The following is a 16,974-nucleotide window of genomic DNA, read 5'->3' as shown; positions in this document are numbered from 1 at the left end:
GCTGTACGAGAGATTATGGGGGTCCCCAGAGGCGGGACCCCGCATCAGACATATTTTCCCCTATGGCCGGAGTACCCCTTTAAGTTTACTGAATTCCCCAGATTGTACGTTTACTCCTAGTGCTAATAGTAAAGAGTGTAAATGTACACCCTCCATCCTTAACAGGTTAGAGTACCTGTCACTAAACTAAACTTTTAATATATTGTTTTTTATGTAATTTAGTGTTTATAATTATAAGTCTGAGAGAGTTTGCAAAATATGGTTTGATGACAGGTACTCTTTAAAGACTAAGGGGGAGATTTATGAAAACCTGTGGAGAGGCAGAGTTGCCCATAGCAACCAGTCAAGATTGCTTCTTTCATTTTTAACAAAGCCTCTGCAAAATGAATGGCAAACTGGTTGCTAAGGGCAACTGGACAGCATTTCCTTTGCACTGGTTTTGATAAATTTCCCCCTAAGACATTTTGTAGGAATTAAAAAAGTGTACTTTTTCTTGACTGTACTTCAAGTATTATTATTTTCTTTTATTTAGAGCACTGCGTCCAGGTGACCCAGGTTTTTGTGCCAGGGCTAGAGTTCCTTTGCCCTCTAACAAGGATTATGTTGTCCGTCCCAAATGGAATGTGGATATGGAGTCATCGCGGGTAAGTTGTAGGATTGGTTACCATGTAGTCTCTATTTGACAATTTGATCTCTATCCATGAATCTTTCTCTTTTTAAAGGAGTTTTTTTTTTTTTTACTTATGTGGTACCTTTTCTTTGTCCATTTTTCCTTTTTCGCTTTTTTTTGTCACATGATGCTTTCATTTAGTTTGGAGGTCTTCGTAAAGGCATAACTCGTTTGGAAAAGCACAAAAGACGATTTGCTGAACAGCGAAGGCTCACTAAAACCCTTCATCCTATCAAATTCAGCATTGAGGGCAATCGAATGCCCTTGTGATATTTGGTCATTTCTTGTAAGGTATTGTCCAATAGCCTTAGGCCCAGTATGACCCCAACAGGTGTGCTCTGCATGCACAGCTACTTGCGTCTCTGACTTTACTACATCTAATATTTGCCCAAAGATAAAGCATGATTTAAGAACCCTAAGAATGCTAAAGGTGTTCTGGTACATTGTTATGTTTTTAACTGCTAATTTAGAGAAACAAAAACTTATAGTATTATTTTAAACCTAATTTGTGTCATTGTGCTTTCCAAGGGTTCAGAATGATAAAGGGATTTGTGTGTATTGTCAACGTTCCATTTAATCACTTAAGGACCAAGGGCGTACCTGTACGTCCTGAGTCTGCTCCCGTTCAGGGGGCTGTTCGGGACAACCGCGTTGAAATCACGGTGTCCCAAACAGCTGTAGGACACGATGAGAGTCCCCTTACTGATCGCCGAATGACTGCTCAGTGCCTGAGATCCAGGCATGAGCAGTCAAGCGGCAGAATCATCAATCAGTGGTTTCCTATGAGAAATCGTTGATCAATGTAAATCAGTGTGTTATAGCCCCCTATTGCAAAAAAAGTTTTCAAAAAAGTTAATAAAGATCATTTAACCCCTTCCCTAATAAAAGTTTGAATCACCCCCCCTTTCCCATAAAAAAAAGTGTAAATAAAACCGCACGGTCAATGGTGTATGCACAAAAAAATTCCAAAGTCCAAAATAGCATATTTTTGGTCACTTTTTATATCATAAAAAAATGAATAAAAAGAAGTCTGATCAATACATAAATGGTACCGCTAAAACTCCAGATCATGGCGCAAAAAATGAGCCCTCCTACCGCCCCATACGGGTATAAATAGAAAAGTTATCGGAGTCAGAAGATGACAATTTTAAATGTATACATTTTCCTGCTTGTAGTTATGATTTTTTTCAGAAGTACGCCAAAATCAAACCTACATAAGTAGGGTATCATTTTAATCGTATGGACCTACAGAACAAAGATATTGTCATTTCTACCGAAAAATGTACTGCGTAGAAACAGAAGCCCCCCAAAAGTTACAAAATGGCGTTTTCTTTTCTTCAATTTTGTCGCACAATGATTTTTTAGAATCAGTGGTTTAGAATTGGTGGCACAAAAAATAAGCCATCATATGGATTTTTAGGTACAAAACTGAAAGAATTACGAATTTTTAAAGGTAAAGAGGAAAAAATGAAAATGCAAAAACTGAAAAACCCCGGATCCTTAAGGGGGTTAATCCACCTTTTCCCACCACTGTTGGCATATGTAAAACGGTGACATGATAGGTTTTAACGCATCTTTGCCTCTGACAAGGAGGTGCCATGTAGTTTATAAATTCCTCAGTTTCCTTCCTCTTTGTATGAAATCTGGCAAGACGAGATTTGCTGGTTTGACCCTCAGGTGAAGGGGACTAGATGGAAATAGGCCCATGTTTTCCAGCTAAGATTTCTGCATTATTTTTCAGGAGCTTGTGCCATGTCTTGCAGGTTGTCTAAAGTCAAGTATGTAATTATAATTTGGTGTCCTGGGAACAAAAATTAGATGTGTATTGTGTCCACAGAGAATTACTGGTTATTTCAATTCTGGATGTTGTGATATTTATAAAAGGGTTTTTAATAAAGTCCAAGTCCCGGGTGCTATCAACTTCTGAGGACATGAGGGTTATAATTGACACCTCCACAATTGATGTTAACTGCAGCCTCAGGCCTTCTGAAGGCCTCTGAAGGTCATGAAATATCTGCTAGTACAGCCTGCTTCAGCATCTCAATAATATTGCATTGAACTGAATAAGTAATTGTACCATTGCTTATAAAAGTCCCCCCCCCCCAAAATTTTTTTTTTTAAATGTCAAAAAAAAACTAACTATGGCCAGTCTATTTAACTACAGTCATGGCCGGAAATGTTGGCACCCCTGAAATGTTTCAAGAAAATTTAGTATTTCTCACAGAAAAGGATTGCAGTCATACATGTTTTGCTACACAAATGTTTATTCCATTTGTGTGTATTGGAACTAAACCAAAAAAGGAGGGGGAAAAAAGCAAATTGGACATAATGTCCCACCAAACTCCCAAAATGGTCTGGGCAAAATTATTGGCACCCTTAACTAAATATTTGGAAAAAATAACTGAAATCAGTTGCTTCCTCTTTCCATCAATCAGCTTCTTACACCTCTCAGCCGGAATGTTGGACCACTCTTCCTTTGCAAACTGCTCCAGGTCTCTTATTGGAAGGGCGGCTTTTCCCAACAGAATTTTTAACCTCTTAAGGACTCAGGGCGTACCTGTACGCAGCGACCCCGCATCACACCGGGTCGGTCCCGGCTAACGATAGCCGGGACCCTGGGCTAACAGCGTGCGGCACCGATCATTGTGCAGCACGCTGTTAACCCTTCAGACGCGGCGATCAAAGTTGACCGCCGCGTCTGAAAATGAAAGTAAACGCTTCCCGGCAGCTCAGTCGGGCTGATCGGGACATCGCGATAAAATAGAAGAGGGTACTAATTTATGGAAGATTGCTGAGCCCAGCCAATATCCCTATAGCACAATCACTGTTAAAAATATATATAGATAAATACACAGCCAGCTATAGCACTGCAAAAAAAAGTGAAAAATCAAGTTAACAAAGGTCATTTAACCCCTTCCGTAATAAGTTTGAATCGCCCCCCTTTTCCCATAAAAAAAAAAACTGTGTAAATAAAAATTAACATGTGGTATCGCCGCGTGCCTAAATGTCCGAACTATAAAATTGTATAATTAATCGAACCGCACGGTCAATGGCGTACGCGCAAAAAAAAACTTCAGAACATGGCGCAAAAAATGAGCGCTCATACCGGCCCGTACACGGGGAAAAAAAAAAAAAAAGTTACAGGGGCCAGAAGATGACCATTTTAAACGTGTAAATTTTCCTGCATGTAGTTATGATTTTTTTCAGAAGTGCAACAAAATCAAACCTATATAAGTAGGGTATCATTTTAACCATATGGACCTACAGAATAAAGATAAGGTGTCATTTTGACCAAAAAATGCACTGTGTAGAAACGGAAGCCCCCAAAAGTTATAAAATGAAATTTTTTTTTTTCTTCAATTTTGTCGCACAATAATTTTTTTTTCCGTTTTGCCGTGGATTTTTTGGTAAAATGATTAATGTCGCTGCAAAGAAGAATTGGTGGCGCAAAAAATAAGCCATCATATGGATTTTTAGGTGCAAAATTGAATGCGTTATGATTTTTAGAAGGTGATGAGGAAAAAATGAAAATGCAAAAACTGAAACGCTGAGTCCTTAAGGGGTGAAGATCTCTCCACAGGTGTTCAATGGGATTTAGATCTGGACTCATTGCTGGCCACTTCAGAACTCTCCAGTGCTTTGTTGACATCCATTTCTGGGTGCTTTTTGACGTATGTTTGGGGTCATTGTCCTGCTGGAAGACTCAAGATTTTGGATGCAAACCCAGCTTTCTGACACTGGGCTGTACAGTGCGACCCAAAATCCATCCATCAGAAGATGACTATTTTAAACTTTAAAATTTTCCTGCATGTAGTTATGATTTTTTCCAGAAGTATGAAAAAAATCAAACCTATATAAGTAGGGTATCATTTTAATCGTATGGACCTACAGAATAAAGTGTCATTTTTACCGGAAAATGTACGGCGTAGAAACTGGAGCCCCCAAAACTTCCAAAATGGCGTTTCTTCTTCAATTTCGTGCACAATGATTTATTTTCCAATTCGCCATAGATTTTTGGGTAAAATGACTGATGTCACTGCAAAGTAGAATTGGTGGCGCAAAAAATAAGCCATCAAATTGATTTTTAGGTGCAAAATTGAAAGGGTTATGATTTTGAAAAGGTGCGGAGGAAAAAACGAAGTGCAAATACCGAAAAACCCTTGGTCCTTAAGGGGTTAAATTTGGTATTACTGTAATGGTATTAGTCCATAGAAAAAGGTTACCATTTTATCTGTCCTAAATGATGTCCGCCAAAAAAAAGCCCAACAAAATTGCACAATTTATTTTTCCTGGCAAAGCAGTACTTTATATGGTAAAGTAAAGGCTGTCAATAAAGTACAACTTGTCCTGCAAAATATAAACCTTTATGACTCTATTCTCTATGCAAAAATAAAACAGTAACTAATCTGAAAAAGTGAGATGGGGAAAAACGTAAGTGAATAATCGAAATTTGCCAGGTTGGGAATGCGTTAAATATGCATGCACTACAGAATGCTGCAGAAGCATTATTTCTTGCATTTATGTTTTATTTTGCCTCTTTGAAAGGGTTTAATGGTAACTTGTTTAAACACTTTCCTCCATGTGATCTCTAAGATTTGTAAGTAACTTAATTTACCAAAAATTACCCCCAGGAAAACCGCTTTAAAGTCTTGGCCACTAGGTGTCTCACTTCCCTGCAGTCTCCTGTCATTGCATGTAATTAGTCTCAGTCCGTCTCTAGTAGCAGACAGCACTTAGCTTTTGCTATATGCACTAGAGCAATGTTATTCAACCTTTTTTGTGCAAAGGCACACTTTTTTCATGAAAAAAATCACGAGGCACATCACCATTAGAAAATGTTCAAAAAATTTAACTCTGCCTATATCAGTATTTCCCAACCAGTGTGCCTCTAGCTGTTGCAAAACTACAACTCCCTGCGTGCCCGGAATTGTAGTTTTGCAACAGCTGGAGGCACACTGGTTGGGAAACACTGGCCTATATTGACTATATATAAAGTAATGTACGAATAAAGTAATAAACAAATTCCTATGCACACTGCATATATCTTATCTTGCATATATCTTATTTTCCCCCACATTAGGTTGGCAGTATAGTTAACACCCACATTAGGTCCAGTATAGTTCCCCCCACATTAGGTCCAGTATAGTTCCCCCCCACATTAGGCCCAGTATAGTTCCCCCCCCCCCCCCCCATTAGGCCCAGTATAGTTCCCCCCCCCACATTAGGCCCAGTATAGTTCCCCCCCCCCACATTAGGCCCAGTATAGTTCTCCCCCCCCCCCCACATTAGGTCCAGTATAGTTTCCCCCCCCACATATGGGTCCAGTATAGTTCCCCCCCCCCCACATTTGGGTCCAGTATAGTTCCCCCCCCCACATTAGGCCCAGTATAGTTCCCCCCCCCCCCCACATTAGGCCCAGTATAGTTCCCCCCCCCCCACATTAGGCCCAGTATAGTTTCCCCCCCCCCCCCACATTAGGCCCAGTATAGTTTCCCCCCCCCCCCCCCACATTAGGCCCAGTATAGTTCCCCCCCACATTAGGCCCAGTATAGTTTCCCCCCCCCCCCCACATTAGGCCCAGTATAGTTCCCCCCCCCAACATTAGGCCCAGTATAGTTCCCCCCCCCCCCCAACATTAGGCCCAGTATAGTTCCCCCCACATTAGGCCCAGTATAGTTCCCCCCCTCCCCCACAGACATACAGCCTTCAGCCATACAGTGTATTACTGAAGACTGTATGCCTGTGTACTGCCCCACTTTGGTGTTCCGAACACCGCTCCTCCGGTCCGGCTATAGCAGTAGGTCCCGGGACCGGAGACCGGTGCTCGGAACACCGAAGGAGATGCGCCGCTGGTAACACCAAGTTGACAGCGCGCGTACTCCTTGCTGTCCGGTCAGTGACGTCCCTGCATGCGCTACCTCCCAGCGGTCCCCGCGTTTTTAAAGTAAACGCGGGGCCGCAGGGACTTAATAGAGGCATCCCTGCGTCCCGAAAGCAACTTTCGGGACACAGATGTCCCGTGGGAAAAACACTATGTCACGGCACACTAGTGTGCCGCAGCACAGTGGTTGAAAAACACTGCACTAGAGAGAGAGAGAGCCTGGGCTGTGAGCCGGTCTGCCTTTGACCACCTTTAAAATTCTGGGTAGCTGTCCCTTCTGTAAATACCAGTGTTAATGCTGATGCATGTACACAGTGCTGCCTTCCGAATGTAATCTCTCCCTCCCCTACAGACTTAGCAGCAGCAACAGATGCTTGGTGTAACCTGTTCTTTGCTGTGATGCTGTGTTTTTTGTTTGTTTTTTCTTTCTTTCTTTTCTTCCAAGCTCAGTGCGTTAATTGATCCCTTCTCCCACTACATGCTATCTATAGTATTGTACTGCATAAATCAACACAACACAGTGTCCAGTCTGTTTAGTATAGGGATCGACTGATTATCGGTTTGACCGATATTCACGGTTTTGGACATTATCGGTATCGGCAATTACCTTGCCGATATGTCGATAATGCCCCGCCTCCCTGGCCAGAGACCGCCGCCGCTGCCCCATTGCCTCCCCCATCCCCGGTTTTAGAATTACCTGTTCCCGGGGTCCGCGTTACTTCTGGCTCCTGCGATGTCCTGCGCTATTGCTGTGTGCTGCGCAGCGCAATGACGAGTGACGTCCTCAATGCGACGTCACAGTCAGTGCGCACAGTGACAGCTCAGGACACTGCCAGAGCCAGAAGTAGCACGGACCCTGGGAACAGGTAATTATAAAACCGGGGATGGGGGAGGCAATGGGGGCAGAGGTGGTGGTTGGACTAGGAAGGACCCCAGGACAGGAAGGGGGAGAGAAGCGGGCGACGGTCTCTGGCCCCGCAGAAGCTGCTGCAGTTCGTTGATATAAAGGGCCCGAAATAGCTGTTAACTTATATCGATATTCCGGTATCAGCCTGAAAGGTCACAGATTATCTGTATCGGCCCTAAAAAAAAAAAAATCTATATCGGCCGATCCCTAGTTTAGTACACTTTCACAAGCACTGTGTCATGGGATAGCAAAGCGGAATTCTGTCCTGTTATTGGCCAGACAGGTTTGAGAAAAGGATGTCCTACGTGAGTATTGCTGGCAAACAGTCCAGCTCTGGTCCTGCCCCTTGATATGAAGCATAAGAGATTACATATAAAGTAGAGGTTATATGCCGACCAATTTTTGAGTTCCCAGCAAATCAAATCTAAATATAAAGGAGGAAGTGCCTGAAAACTAATTTTTATTGTATTTTTAACGCATATCAATAAAAATTAGTTTTAGACACTTCTCCCTTGATATGAAGAAAATTATTTCTAGCTGTGCATCATGCTCAAAATCGTCAGAGAGCACTAAAATCACTTTGCACTTTGGTTATTCTAACAGCTATGCAGATTTTTTTAAATCGACTGGCATGCTTTTTATTTATAATTCTTGGGGGAGATTTATCAAAACCTGTCCAGAGGAAAAGTAGCTGAGGTGCTCTTGGCAACCAATCAGATTGCGTCGTTCATTTTTCACAAGCCTTTTCAAAAATGAAAGAAGCGATCTGATTGTTTGCTATGGGAAATTCAGCGACTTTTCTTCTGGACAGGTTTTGATAAATCTCCCCCATTAGGTTTTTGGCTGTTAATTCAATATATTCATAATAAATATACTTTCTCTTTCCAGGGAAGTGCAAAGAAAGGTGTAAGCCGATTGGACAAACAAATGAGGAAGTTCACAGATATCCGAAAGAAGAATAGTTTTGGCCATGCAGTTAAAATCAGCATAGAAGGGAATAAAATGCCTTTGTGACACATGTTACTCTTGCCAATGTTTGGGACAGAGCTTTTATTGGACTTGTCCTGTTGCATTCACAGAATTGGACTCTATTGAGCCTTTTGCAATCGTTTTAATGTTTTCCCCTGGCCCTGTAAATGTGGTCTATGTTCTGCGGGAGACAAGGTTTCTTGCTTTCCACTTTCACACCTCTCTGGAAACATACTATGGTCCTTATTTTTGGATCGTATTTAATGCTGTTTGTACAGATCAATATCTCTTCGTACCTCAGTGTCTGTATTTCGGACAATAAAATTCTATCTTGGTTTTTATAATGCTTTTCTAAGATGACTGATGTTTTTATGGAATTATACAGCACTTTTCTATAAGCAAGCATAGGCTGCAAAACTATGAATAATAACACAATCTCACAGATCAATTATATAGCCTTGGTAGACAAAAATGTATCGCATCAAATACATGAGTGGATCCCTTAAGAGGAAGGTAAGAACGCTTCCAAATGGATTCTATATCCTTCAGTTTTTGTCGAGAAATGTACAGACCTTAGTGTTACTGTCATTAAGGTTGATATGTCACAGAGATTCAAAAGTTCTGATTGGTCAAGGTCTCAGTCATATACACATATTGCTGCAAGCTAGTAGTAGTCAATTTTCAAAATTTTTTTTTGTAAACCTTTGTATAGCTTTGCTGTGAACTTTTTGCAGGACCCCCCCCCCCCCCCCCCCTTTCTCTCCAGCATCAGTGATTTCTGTCCCATACGGAAGCCTGGCCTTAGTCAGGAGTCACAGTCCTGCCACTCTGTGTCAGTCATGCAGAGTCTTCGGGGTTGCAGAGCAATGCTCATAATTGCCAGCGGGTCACTTCTGAGCCTATGGTGGAGTCAATGGCCGGAAGTGACCTTGGGAGTCACATGCTGGGCCTTTGGTACAAGGGCCAGCCTGGTAGTATTTTGGAAGCCCTCTGTGCTTAATTTGCTCTCCACAGCCAGCTAAAGCCAGCAGCAGCATCTACTCCTGAAAGAGGCACCATGAGCTCCAAAGAGGATCCTAAATGGGGATCCTAACTATGTACAGGTATATCGGGGCAGTACAGAGATCTCTCCCATCATCTATTTGTACCCAGGACTGTATCTATAACAAGGGGGCATCCTCTACGTCTTGAGAAAAGAAGGTTTCTACACCAGCACGGACGAGGATTAGTTACTGGAAGAGCATTGAGACTATGGAACTCTCTGTCAGAGAGGAAGTGATCATAGTAAACTCAGTAAAAAAAAAAGTTCAAAAGGGTCCTGAATGTATTTATAGAGAGTAATAATATTACAGGTTATGGATATTAGATTTATAGGGACAGAACGTTGTTCCAGGGATTCCCTTGCATCCTTACCAGTAGCACAGATGGGGTATTCCACCCCCTGCAAACTGGTAGGACCAATGGCATTTTATTAAGAGATAAATTAGAGAGACACCCACACAATCCACATAAATAGTAGAGGATCACCCTCAATCCTTGTTGTTCTGCTCTTGCTTCTGACAGTCTTTTGTGGTCTTATTTCTTTTTATGTGGCGTCTTTGCCACTCCCTCCCCTCTTCCTCTATTATATTTATCTGCAGAGTGTTCTAGAGCGGTGTCTTCCTCTCGGGGAGATGCGCGGCCTTGTGCGAGAGTTCCGTTGCCTTTTTCGAGAGTTCGGGGGCTGCGCACCTCCCCAGGGTCGGGGTGGAAGTGACATCAGACTGTTCTGGTGTGCCTTCTTCCCTTTCTTTTCTCTTTATTTCTTTATCATTTTACAGCTTAAGCAGGCTGTATAGTTTCCTGAACAGGATTAGTTAGTTTCTCCTCAGTTATAGGGGGGATTTTGTGATATTTACCAGGATACTTTATTTCTATCTCTGCCCTGTTGGGGGCAGGGCTTCTTTTGGCACCAGACTGGGGTTATTTAAACTCCCTCAGTCTGGCAATCTGTCTACTAGAGCGCAGACCTGTGGCTTGCCCAGTGCGGTTTCTGTGAGATTGAGCTTAAGCTTGCTACTGCTTATTTGGTCCTTTGTATCCTGGTAGTGTTTGTTTTCTTGCTTAGTTGGGTAGGAAAAATTTCTCGCTCTCCTCCCTATTATTTTTGCTTAGAACTTAAGTTTCTAAATGTGTTTTTGTTTCTTCTTCTCTTGCCAGATAATGTCGACTGGAGATGGCTCGACCTCAATATGCCAGAGAATATAACCTCTAAGGCGTTAGGTTCACACAGCGGAATCTCCAGGCAGAGAATTTCCTGAGATTCCGAGTGCGGCCAGCACCAACTGAATCAGTTGGCGCTAGGACCGCGCGGACACTGCAGTCTCCAATAGACTGCAATGTGTTCCGCGAGTATTTCCGCCTGAAGAATGAGCAACTCCATTCTTCAGGTGGAAATTTTCAAGCGGATTTTCCATTCACAAATTCCGCTTCACAATTTCCAAAGTATCAATTTGTGAACGGAAACCCATTCACTATACTATACATTTTAGTAAGTGGAATTTCTGCCCGCAATTTCAAAGCGGGATTGCAGGCGGAAATTCTGTAGTGTGAACCTAGCCTAAAAGACTTGACTGTGAGATTCCGCTCGAGGATTCTTATGAATTCTCCAGGTGCTCAAGTTGTAGGGCGAAAGCCCATCCACAATGGCGGCAGGAGCCTATGGTCCAGGACATGTATTATCTGGGTCCGGGACTACGTATCCCCTAGCATAGTTACATAGTTAGTACGGTTGAAAAAAGACATATGTCCATCAAGTTCAACCAGGGAATTGAAGGGTAGGGGTGTGGCGCGATATTGGGGAAGGGATGGGATTTTATATTTCTTTATAAGCATTAATGTTGTTTTGTTCCAGGAATGTATCTAACCCTATTTTAAAGCTGTTAAATTTTCCTGCTGTGACCAGTTCCTGAGGTAGACTGTTCCATAAATTCACAGTTCTTATGGTAAAGAAGGCGTGTCGCCCCTTGAGACTAAACCTTTTCTTCTCTAGACGGAGGGAGTGCCCCTTCGTCCTTTGGGGGGGTTTAACCTGGAACAGTTTTGCTCCATATTTTTTGTATGGGCGATTAATATACTTATATACATTTATCATATCCCCCCTTAAACGTCTCTTCTCAAGACTAAACAATTGTAACTCCTTTAATCGCTCCTCATAACTAGATGTTCCATGCCTCATATTAGTTTAGTTGTGTGTCTCTGCACCCTTTCCAGCTACACAGTGTCCCTTTTATGGACTGGTGCCCAAAACTGAACAGCATATTCCAGGTGAGGCCGTACCAATGCTTTATAAAGGGGGAGTATTATGTCCCTGTCCCTCGAGGCCATGCCTCTTTTTATACATGACAATATCCTGCTGGTGTGAGGTAGAAATTTGCGCCCCGTAGATCCATGCGTCCGCTCCTCCCCCAGCTCTCCGAACATTTCCAAAGCTAGAGCTGGGGGAGGGCAGAGCAAGGGGAGGGAGGAGGTTCACGCCCCCTCCCTCATCTCCCCTCCCTGAGCTCGGCTGGACGCAGATCTCTACGGGGAGAAGTGCACGCCCCCTCTCATCTCCCCCAACTGAGGACGTAGATCTCCACAGTATGTCCCCCTTTACACATAGAGCTCATTGGGAGCACTGCTCTGCGTCCTCAGCTGGGGGAGATGAGGGAGGGGACCTGCCGTGGAGATTTATGTCCTCAGCTCGGGGAGATGAGGGAGGGGACCTTCCGTGGAGATTTACGTCCTCAGGGAGGGGAAATGAGGGAGGGGGACCTGTCGTGGCGATCTATGTCCTCAGGGAGGGGGCGTGCCGTAGAGATCTGCATCCAGCCGAGCTCAGGGAGGGGAGATGAGGGAGGGGGCGTGAATCTCCTCCCTCCCCTTGCTCTGCCCTCCCCCAGCTCTAGCTTCGGAAATGTTCGGAGAGCTGGGGGAGGAGCGGACGCATGGATCTACGGGGGCGCAAAAAACCACCTCACACCGGCCTTGGAAGCAGCAGCCTGACATTGCATGCTATTGTGTAGTCTGTGATCTACAAGTACACCCAGATCCTTCTCTGGCGGTGCGGGGCATTATCGGCTTATCGGCAAGGTAATTGCCCATACCGATAATTCCCAAAATCGTGATTATCGGCCGATGATATCGGCCATACCAATAATCGGTCGATCCCTAGTATATACAGAACTAAAGAACCCATTCAGTAGCTCTGCTTTCTCTATATCGCCTGTGACAACCTCCCCATTATCATTATTAAGGGGTCCTACATCCTCTGTCCTTTTTTTTTTTTTTGCATTTATATAGCTAAAAAAATATTTAGGGTTAATTTTGCTTTCTTTGGCCACCTGTCTCTCATTTTGAATTTTTGCTGTTATTACATTTTTACAGATTTTATTAAGCTCTTTGTACTGTTTAAATGTTATAGCTGACCCATCAGATTTGTATTTTTTGAAGGCTATTTTTTTGTTTATTGCTCTTTTAACATCATGTGTCAGCCATGTAGGATTTAGTTTTAATTGTTTATATTTGTTCCCCTTTGGTATATATTTAGCTGTATAGTTATTTAGAGTTGATTTAAAGATGTCCCATTTACCTTCTGTATCAGTATTTGAGAACACCTCCCCCCAGTCTATGTCCTGTAGTGCAGCCCTCAGCCCAGGGAAGTTTGCCTTTTTAAAGTTATATGTTTTTGCTTTCCCCGTCTGTCTTTGTTTTCTACATTTTAAGTCAAAAGTAACTATATTGTGGTCGCTATTACCAAGGTTTTCCCGCACAGTTACATTACCAACCAGCTCTGCGTAGTTGGAAATGATCAGATCCAACAAGGCATCACTTCTTGTTGGGTCCTCCACAAACTGGCCCATAAAATTATCCTGCAATAAATTTAGGAATTTTCTCCCCTTTGTAGTTTTAGCCAACCCCGGACCCCAATCTATGTCTGGATAGTTAAAATCTCCCATTATTACCACTGTACCTGCCCGGGCGGCCCTCTCTATTTGTTTATACAGCTGACCTTCTATCTCTTCAGTGATATTAGGGGGTCTGTAAATTACACCAAATATAATTTTTTCAGTATTTCCCTCCTTTTGTAATTCTACCCACAATGATTCCACCTCCTCAGAATCATCACACACTATGGCATTGTTCACACTGACTTTCATACCACTTCTAACATACATACAGACAGACTCCACCACTAGTGTTGCTCGCGAATATTCGCAATGCGAATTTTATTTGCGAATATAGCACTATATATTCGTAATTATGAATTCGTTTTTTTTTTCCACAGTACACATTACAGTGATTATCCCTCTCTGCTTCCAGCTTGTGTGGTGTAAAGAAGGCTCTAATACTACTGTGTGAGACTGGTGTGCAAATTTTCGCATATACGAAAATTTGCATATGCTAATTTTAGCATGTGCGAATTTTCGCTTATGCTAATTTTCCCATATGTTAATTTTCGCATACACGAATTTTCTCACATGCGAAAATAAAACGAGAATATTATGAATATGCGAACATATGACGAATATTCGCAAATTCGAATATGGCCTATGCCGCTCAACACTATCCACCACCTTTTCTGTTCATTCTATCTTTGCGAAACAATGGGGGGGGTGACAGGAGGGTGGACAGGGGGGGGTGGACAGGGATGACAGGAGGGGGTGGATGGGAGTGAAAGGGATGACAGGAGGGTGGACAGGGGTGACGAGGGTGCACAGGGGTGACGGGGGTGGTGAACATAGGTGACAGGAGGGTGGACGGGAGTGAAAGGGATGACAGGAGGGGGAATATGGGTGACAAGAGGGGGGGGGGCAGTCCGCGCAGCTTGCAGGTCCACGGCAGGCACGGGAGTCCGGCGCAGGTGAAGATCGTTCCGCCCTAGGGACCCATTTTCGGCTCACTGCGTCGCAAGGTAGAAGGGGGAGGGGGACGCTGTGTGCGAAGTGCGCACGCAGGCTTCCCTTCCCCCCCCCCCCCCCCCCCCCTGCGCTGCCAGTCATAAGCGCGCAGGCTGGATATTAAAAAAAATAAAATAAAATCACCGCAAAATCCTGCGGCACCACGTCCAGTGGAGAACGGCACACACGTGTGCCGCGGCACCGCGGTTGGGAATCACTGCCCTATCCTTTGGATAGGGGATAAGATGTCTAAGCACCGGAGAACCCCTTTAAAGAGTACCTGTCACCAAATAAAACTTTTAATACAGTGTTCCTTGTGTAATTAGCAGACACTTTCCCATTCACTTGCTTTTAAAGTTGTCAACATAAATGTTTAAAATGTAATAGAATCAGCTAGAGAAGAGCAAAGTTACAGTGATTCGATTTGTCACGAACTTCTCGGCTCGGCAGTTGCTGACTTTAGCCTGCACAAATGAGTTCACCTTTCAGGTGCTCCAGTGGGCTGGAAAAGGTGGATTCAGTCCTAGGAAAGAGTCTCCTAGGACTGTATCCACCTTTTCCGGAGCACCTGAAAGCTGAACTAATTTATGCAGGCTAAAGTCAGCAAACGCTGAGCCGCGAGGTTCGTATCGAATCACTGTAACTTCGTTCATCTCTAGAAACAGCCACTAGGTGGTGCTGTTCTGTTCTCTGCCACAATTAATACAGTGAGTTTGGCCTTCTCCCAGCCTGATAGGAGACCAAACTCAGGAAGTGCTTCTCTGCACTGAGCTTGATTGACAGCTGCACCGAAAGAGAAAGCTGCACAGACTGAAACCTGCACAGAGCCTGAGGTCTTCTATTCATCACAGCACTTCAACCATGTGAGGGCGGAAGTGGTCCCCCAGCAGGCTTCAGTGATGTCATGCCTGCTTGGAAACACCCACTTTCTGCTGCTGGGAAATTGCACTGTGAGCAAAAAGAATGGTAAGATGCACCTCTTCAGGACACAGGGCGTATGGATATGCCCTGCATTCCGAGTCCTTAAGGACACAGGGCGTATCCATATGACCGTGGGAAATCCGGTCCCCACCGCTTGCCGGTTGGGGACCGTAGCTGGATGCCTGCTGAAATCATTCAGCAGGCACCCCGGCACATCGCCCAGGGGGGTCCTGAGACCCACCCCCCCCCCCCCCCCATGTCGGCGTGCGGAGAAAATCGCATGTCAATTCAGACATGCGATTTTCTCCAATTCCGGGCTGATCGGGTCTCTGGTGACCCGATCACCCGGAAAATAGGGCTGATTGGAGTTGTCAGCAACAGCCCCGAACAGCTTAAGGGATAGGAGTGAGGTCGCAGAGCTGCGATCTCCTCCTATCCCCTGCCATTAGTCAGAACAGAGTTCTGACCAATGGCAGCGCAGGACAGGGGGTTGGCCCTGTCCTGCAGCCCGTTCTGCCCGCCCCTGGATGTCGAGGGGATCTGGGAAGAAGATGGAGGCCGTACCTGCAGGAGAAGATGCCTGGGGACCCGGGATCTTCGCTGGAGCCTGCTGGATACAGGATCAGGTAGGGAATCGTCGGTGGGGGGGGGGGGGGGGGGAGAGAATTGAAAGTAAAACGATCTTTACTGTGGCAACCACTAGGAAGGCCAAACTGCAACTCCCAGCATGCCCAGACAGCCAAAGGCTGTCTGGGCATGCTGGGAGTTGTAGTTTTGCAACATCTGGAGGGTCACAGTTTGGAGACCACTGTTACAGTGGTGCCCAAACGGTAGCCCTCCAGATGGTGCCAAACTACAACTCTCAGCATGCCTCGACTGCCCAGGCATGCTGGGAGTTGTAGTTCTGTAACATCTGTCCCTTCAGATTTAGCAATTTTGATGAAATTTTTTAAAATTGCTGCTCTAATTTGAAGTCCTCTTTTTTTCAAAAAGCAAAAATATGTCCATTTTATGATGCCAACATAAAGTGGACATATTGTATTTGTGAAGAAAAATAAAATTTATTTGGAATATCCATTTTCCTTACAAGTAGAGAGCTTCAAAGTTATAAAAATGCTAAATTTTCATGAAATTTGGGGATTTTTCACCCAAAAAGGATGCAAGTAACGCCGAAAATTTACCACCAAAATAAAGTAGAATATGTCACGAAAAAACAGTCTCAGAATCTGAATATTCGGTAAAAGCGCTTTCACGTTATTAATTCGTAAAGTGACGGTGGTCAGAATTGCGAAAAAGGGCTCAGTCCTTAAGGGGTTTAGGGGTGGGAGGGATGTTAGGAGTAGTTAGGGAACATAGCCTGAGTTAGTTTGGAACAGCTTATTTGGTGATAGGTACTTTTTAAAGAGGTACTCCGTTGCCCTAGCCTTCTGAACATTTTGTTGCGAACACTTGGAGCCGATGTCGGGGTCATGACATCACGGCCACACCCCTCGTGATGTCATGCCATGCCCCTCAATGTAATTCTATGGGAGGGGGTGTGACGGCCACCACGCCCCTCCCATAGACTTGCATTGAGGGGGCGTGGTGTGACATCACGACCCAGCCGCCGGCACCCAGCGTTCTAAATGAATATCTGGGGCTGCACAAATATCGCAGAGGTCCCAGCAGCAGGACTACCCCCCCCCCCCGTGATCAGACATCCCCT

At 44.3% G+C, this 16,974-nt stretch overlaps 1 protein-coding gene across 1 annotated transcript in view; it reads left to right on the top strand.

Moving 5' to 3' along the window:
* IWS1 (interacts with SUPT6H, CTD assembly factor 1) overlaps positions 1–8,784 on the top strand; it is a 75,058-nt gene extending 66,274 nt beyond the window's left edge. The window contains exons 13-14 of the mRNA XM_056564681.1: positions 533–644; positions 8,347–8,784. Of these exons, the coding sequence (XP_056420656.1) occupies positions 533–644; positions 8,347–8,472 (238 nt within the window). The 3' untranslated portion in view covers positions 8,473–8,784. The remainder of the gene's footprint in view (positions 1–532; positions 645–8,346) is intronic.
* Positions 8,785–16,974: the final 8,190 nt, after the last annotated feature.

The sequence above is a fragment of the Hyla sarda genome, chromosome 3 (assembly GCF_029499605.1).
Source record: "Hyla sarda isolate aHylSar1 chromosome 3, aHylSar1.hap1, whole genome shotgun sequence".
NCBI classification, from domain to species: Eukaryota; Metazoa; Chordata; class Amphibia; order Anura; family Hylidae; genus Hyla; species Hyla sarda.
This window is presented reverse-complemented; position numbering and strand designations above follow the sequence as displayed.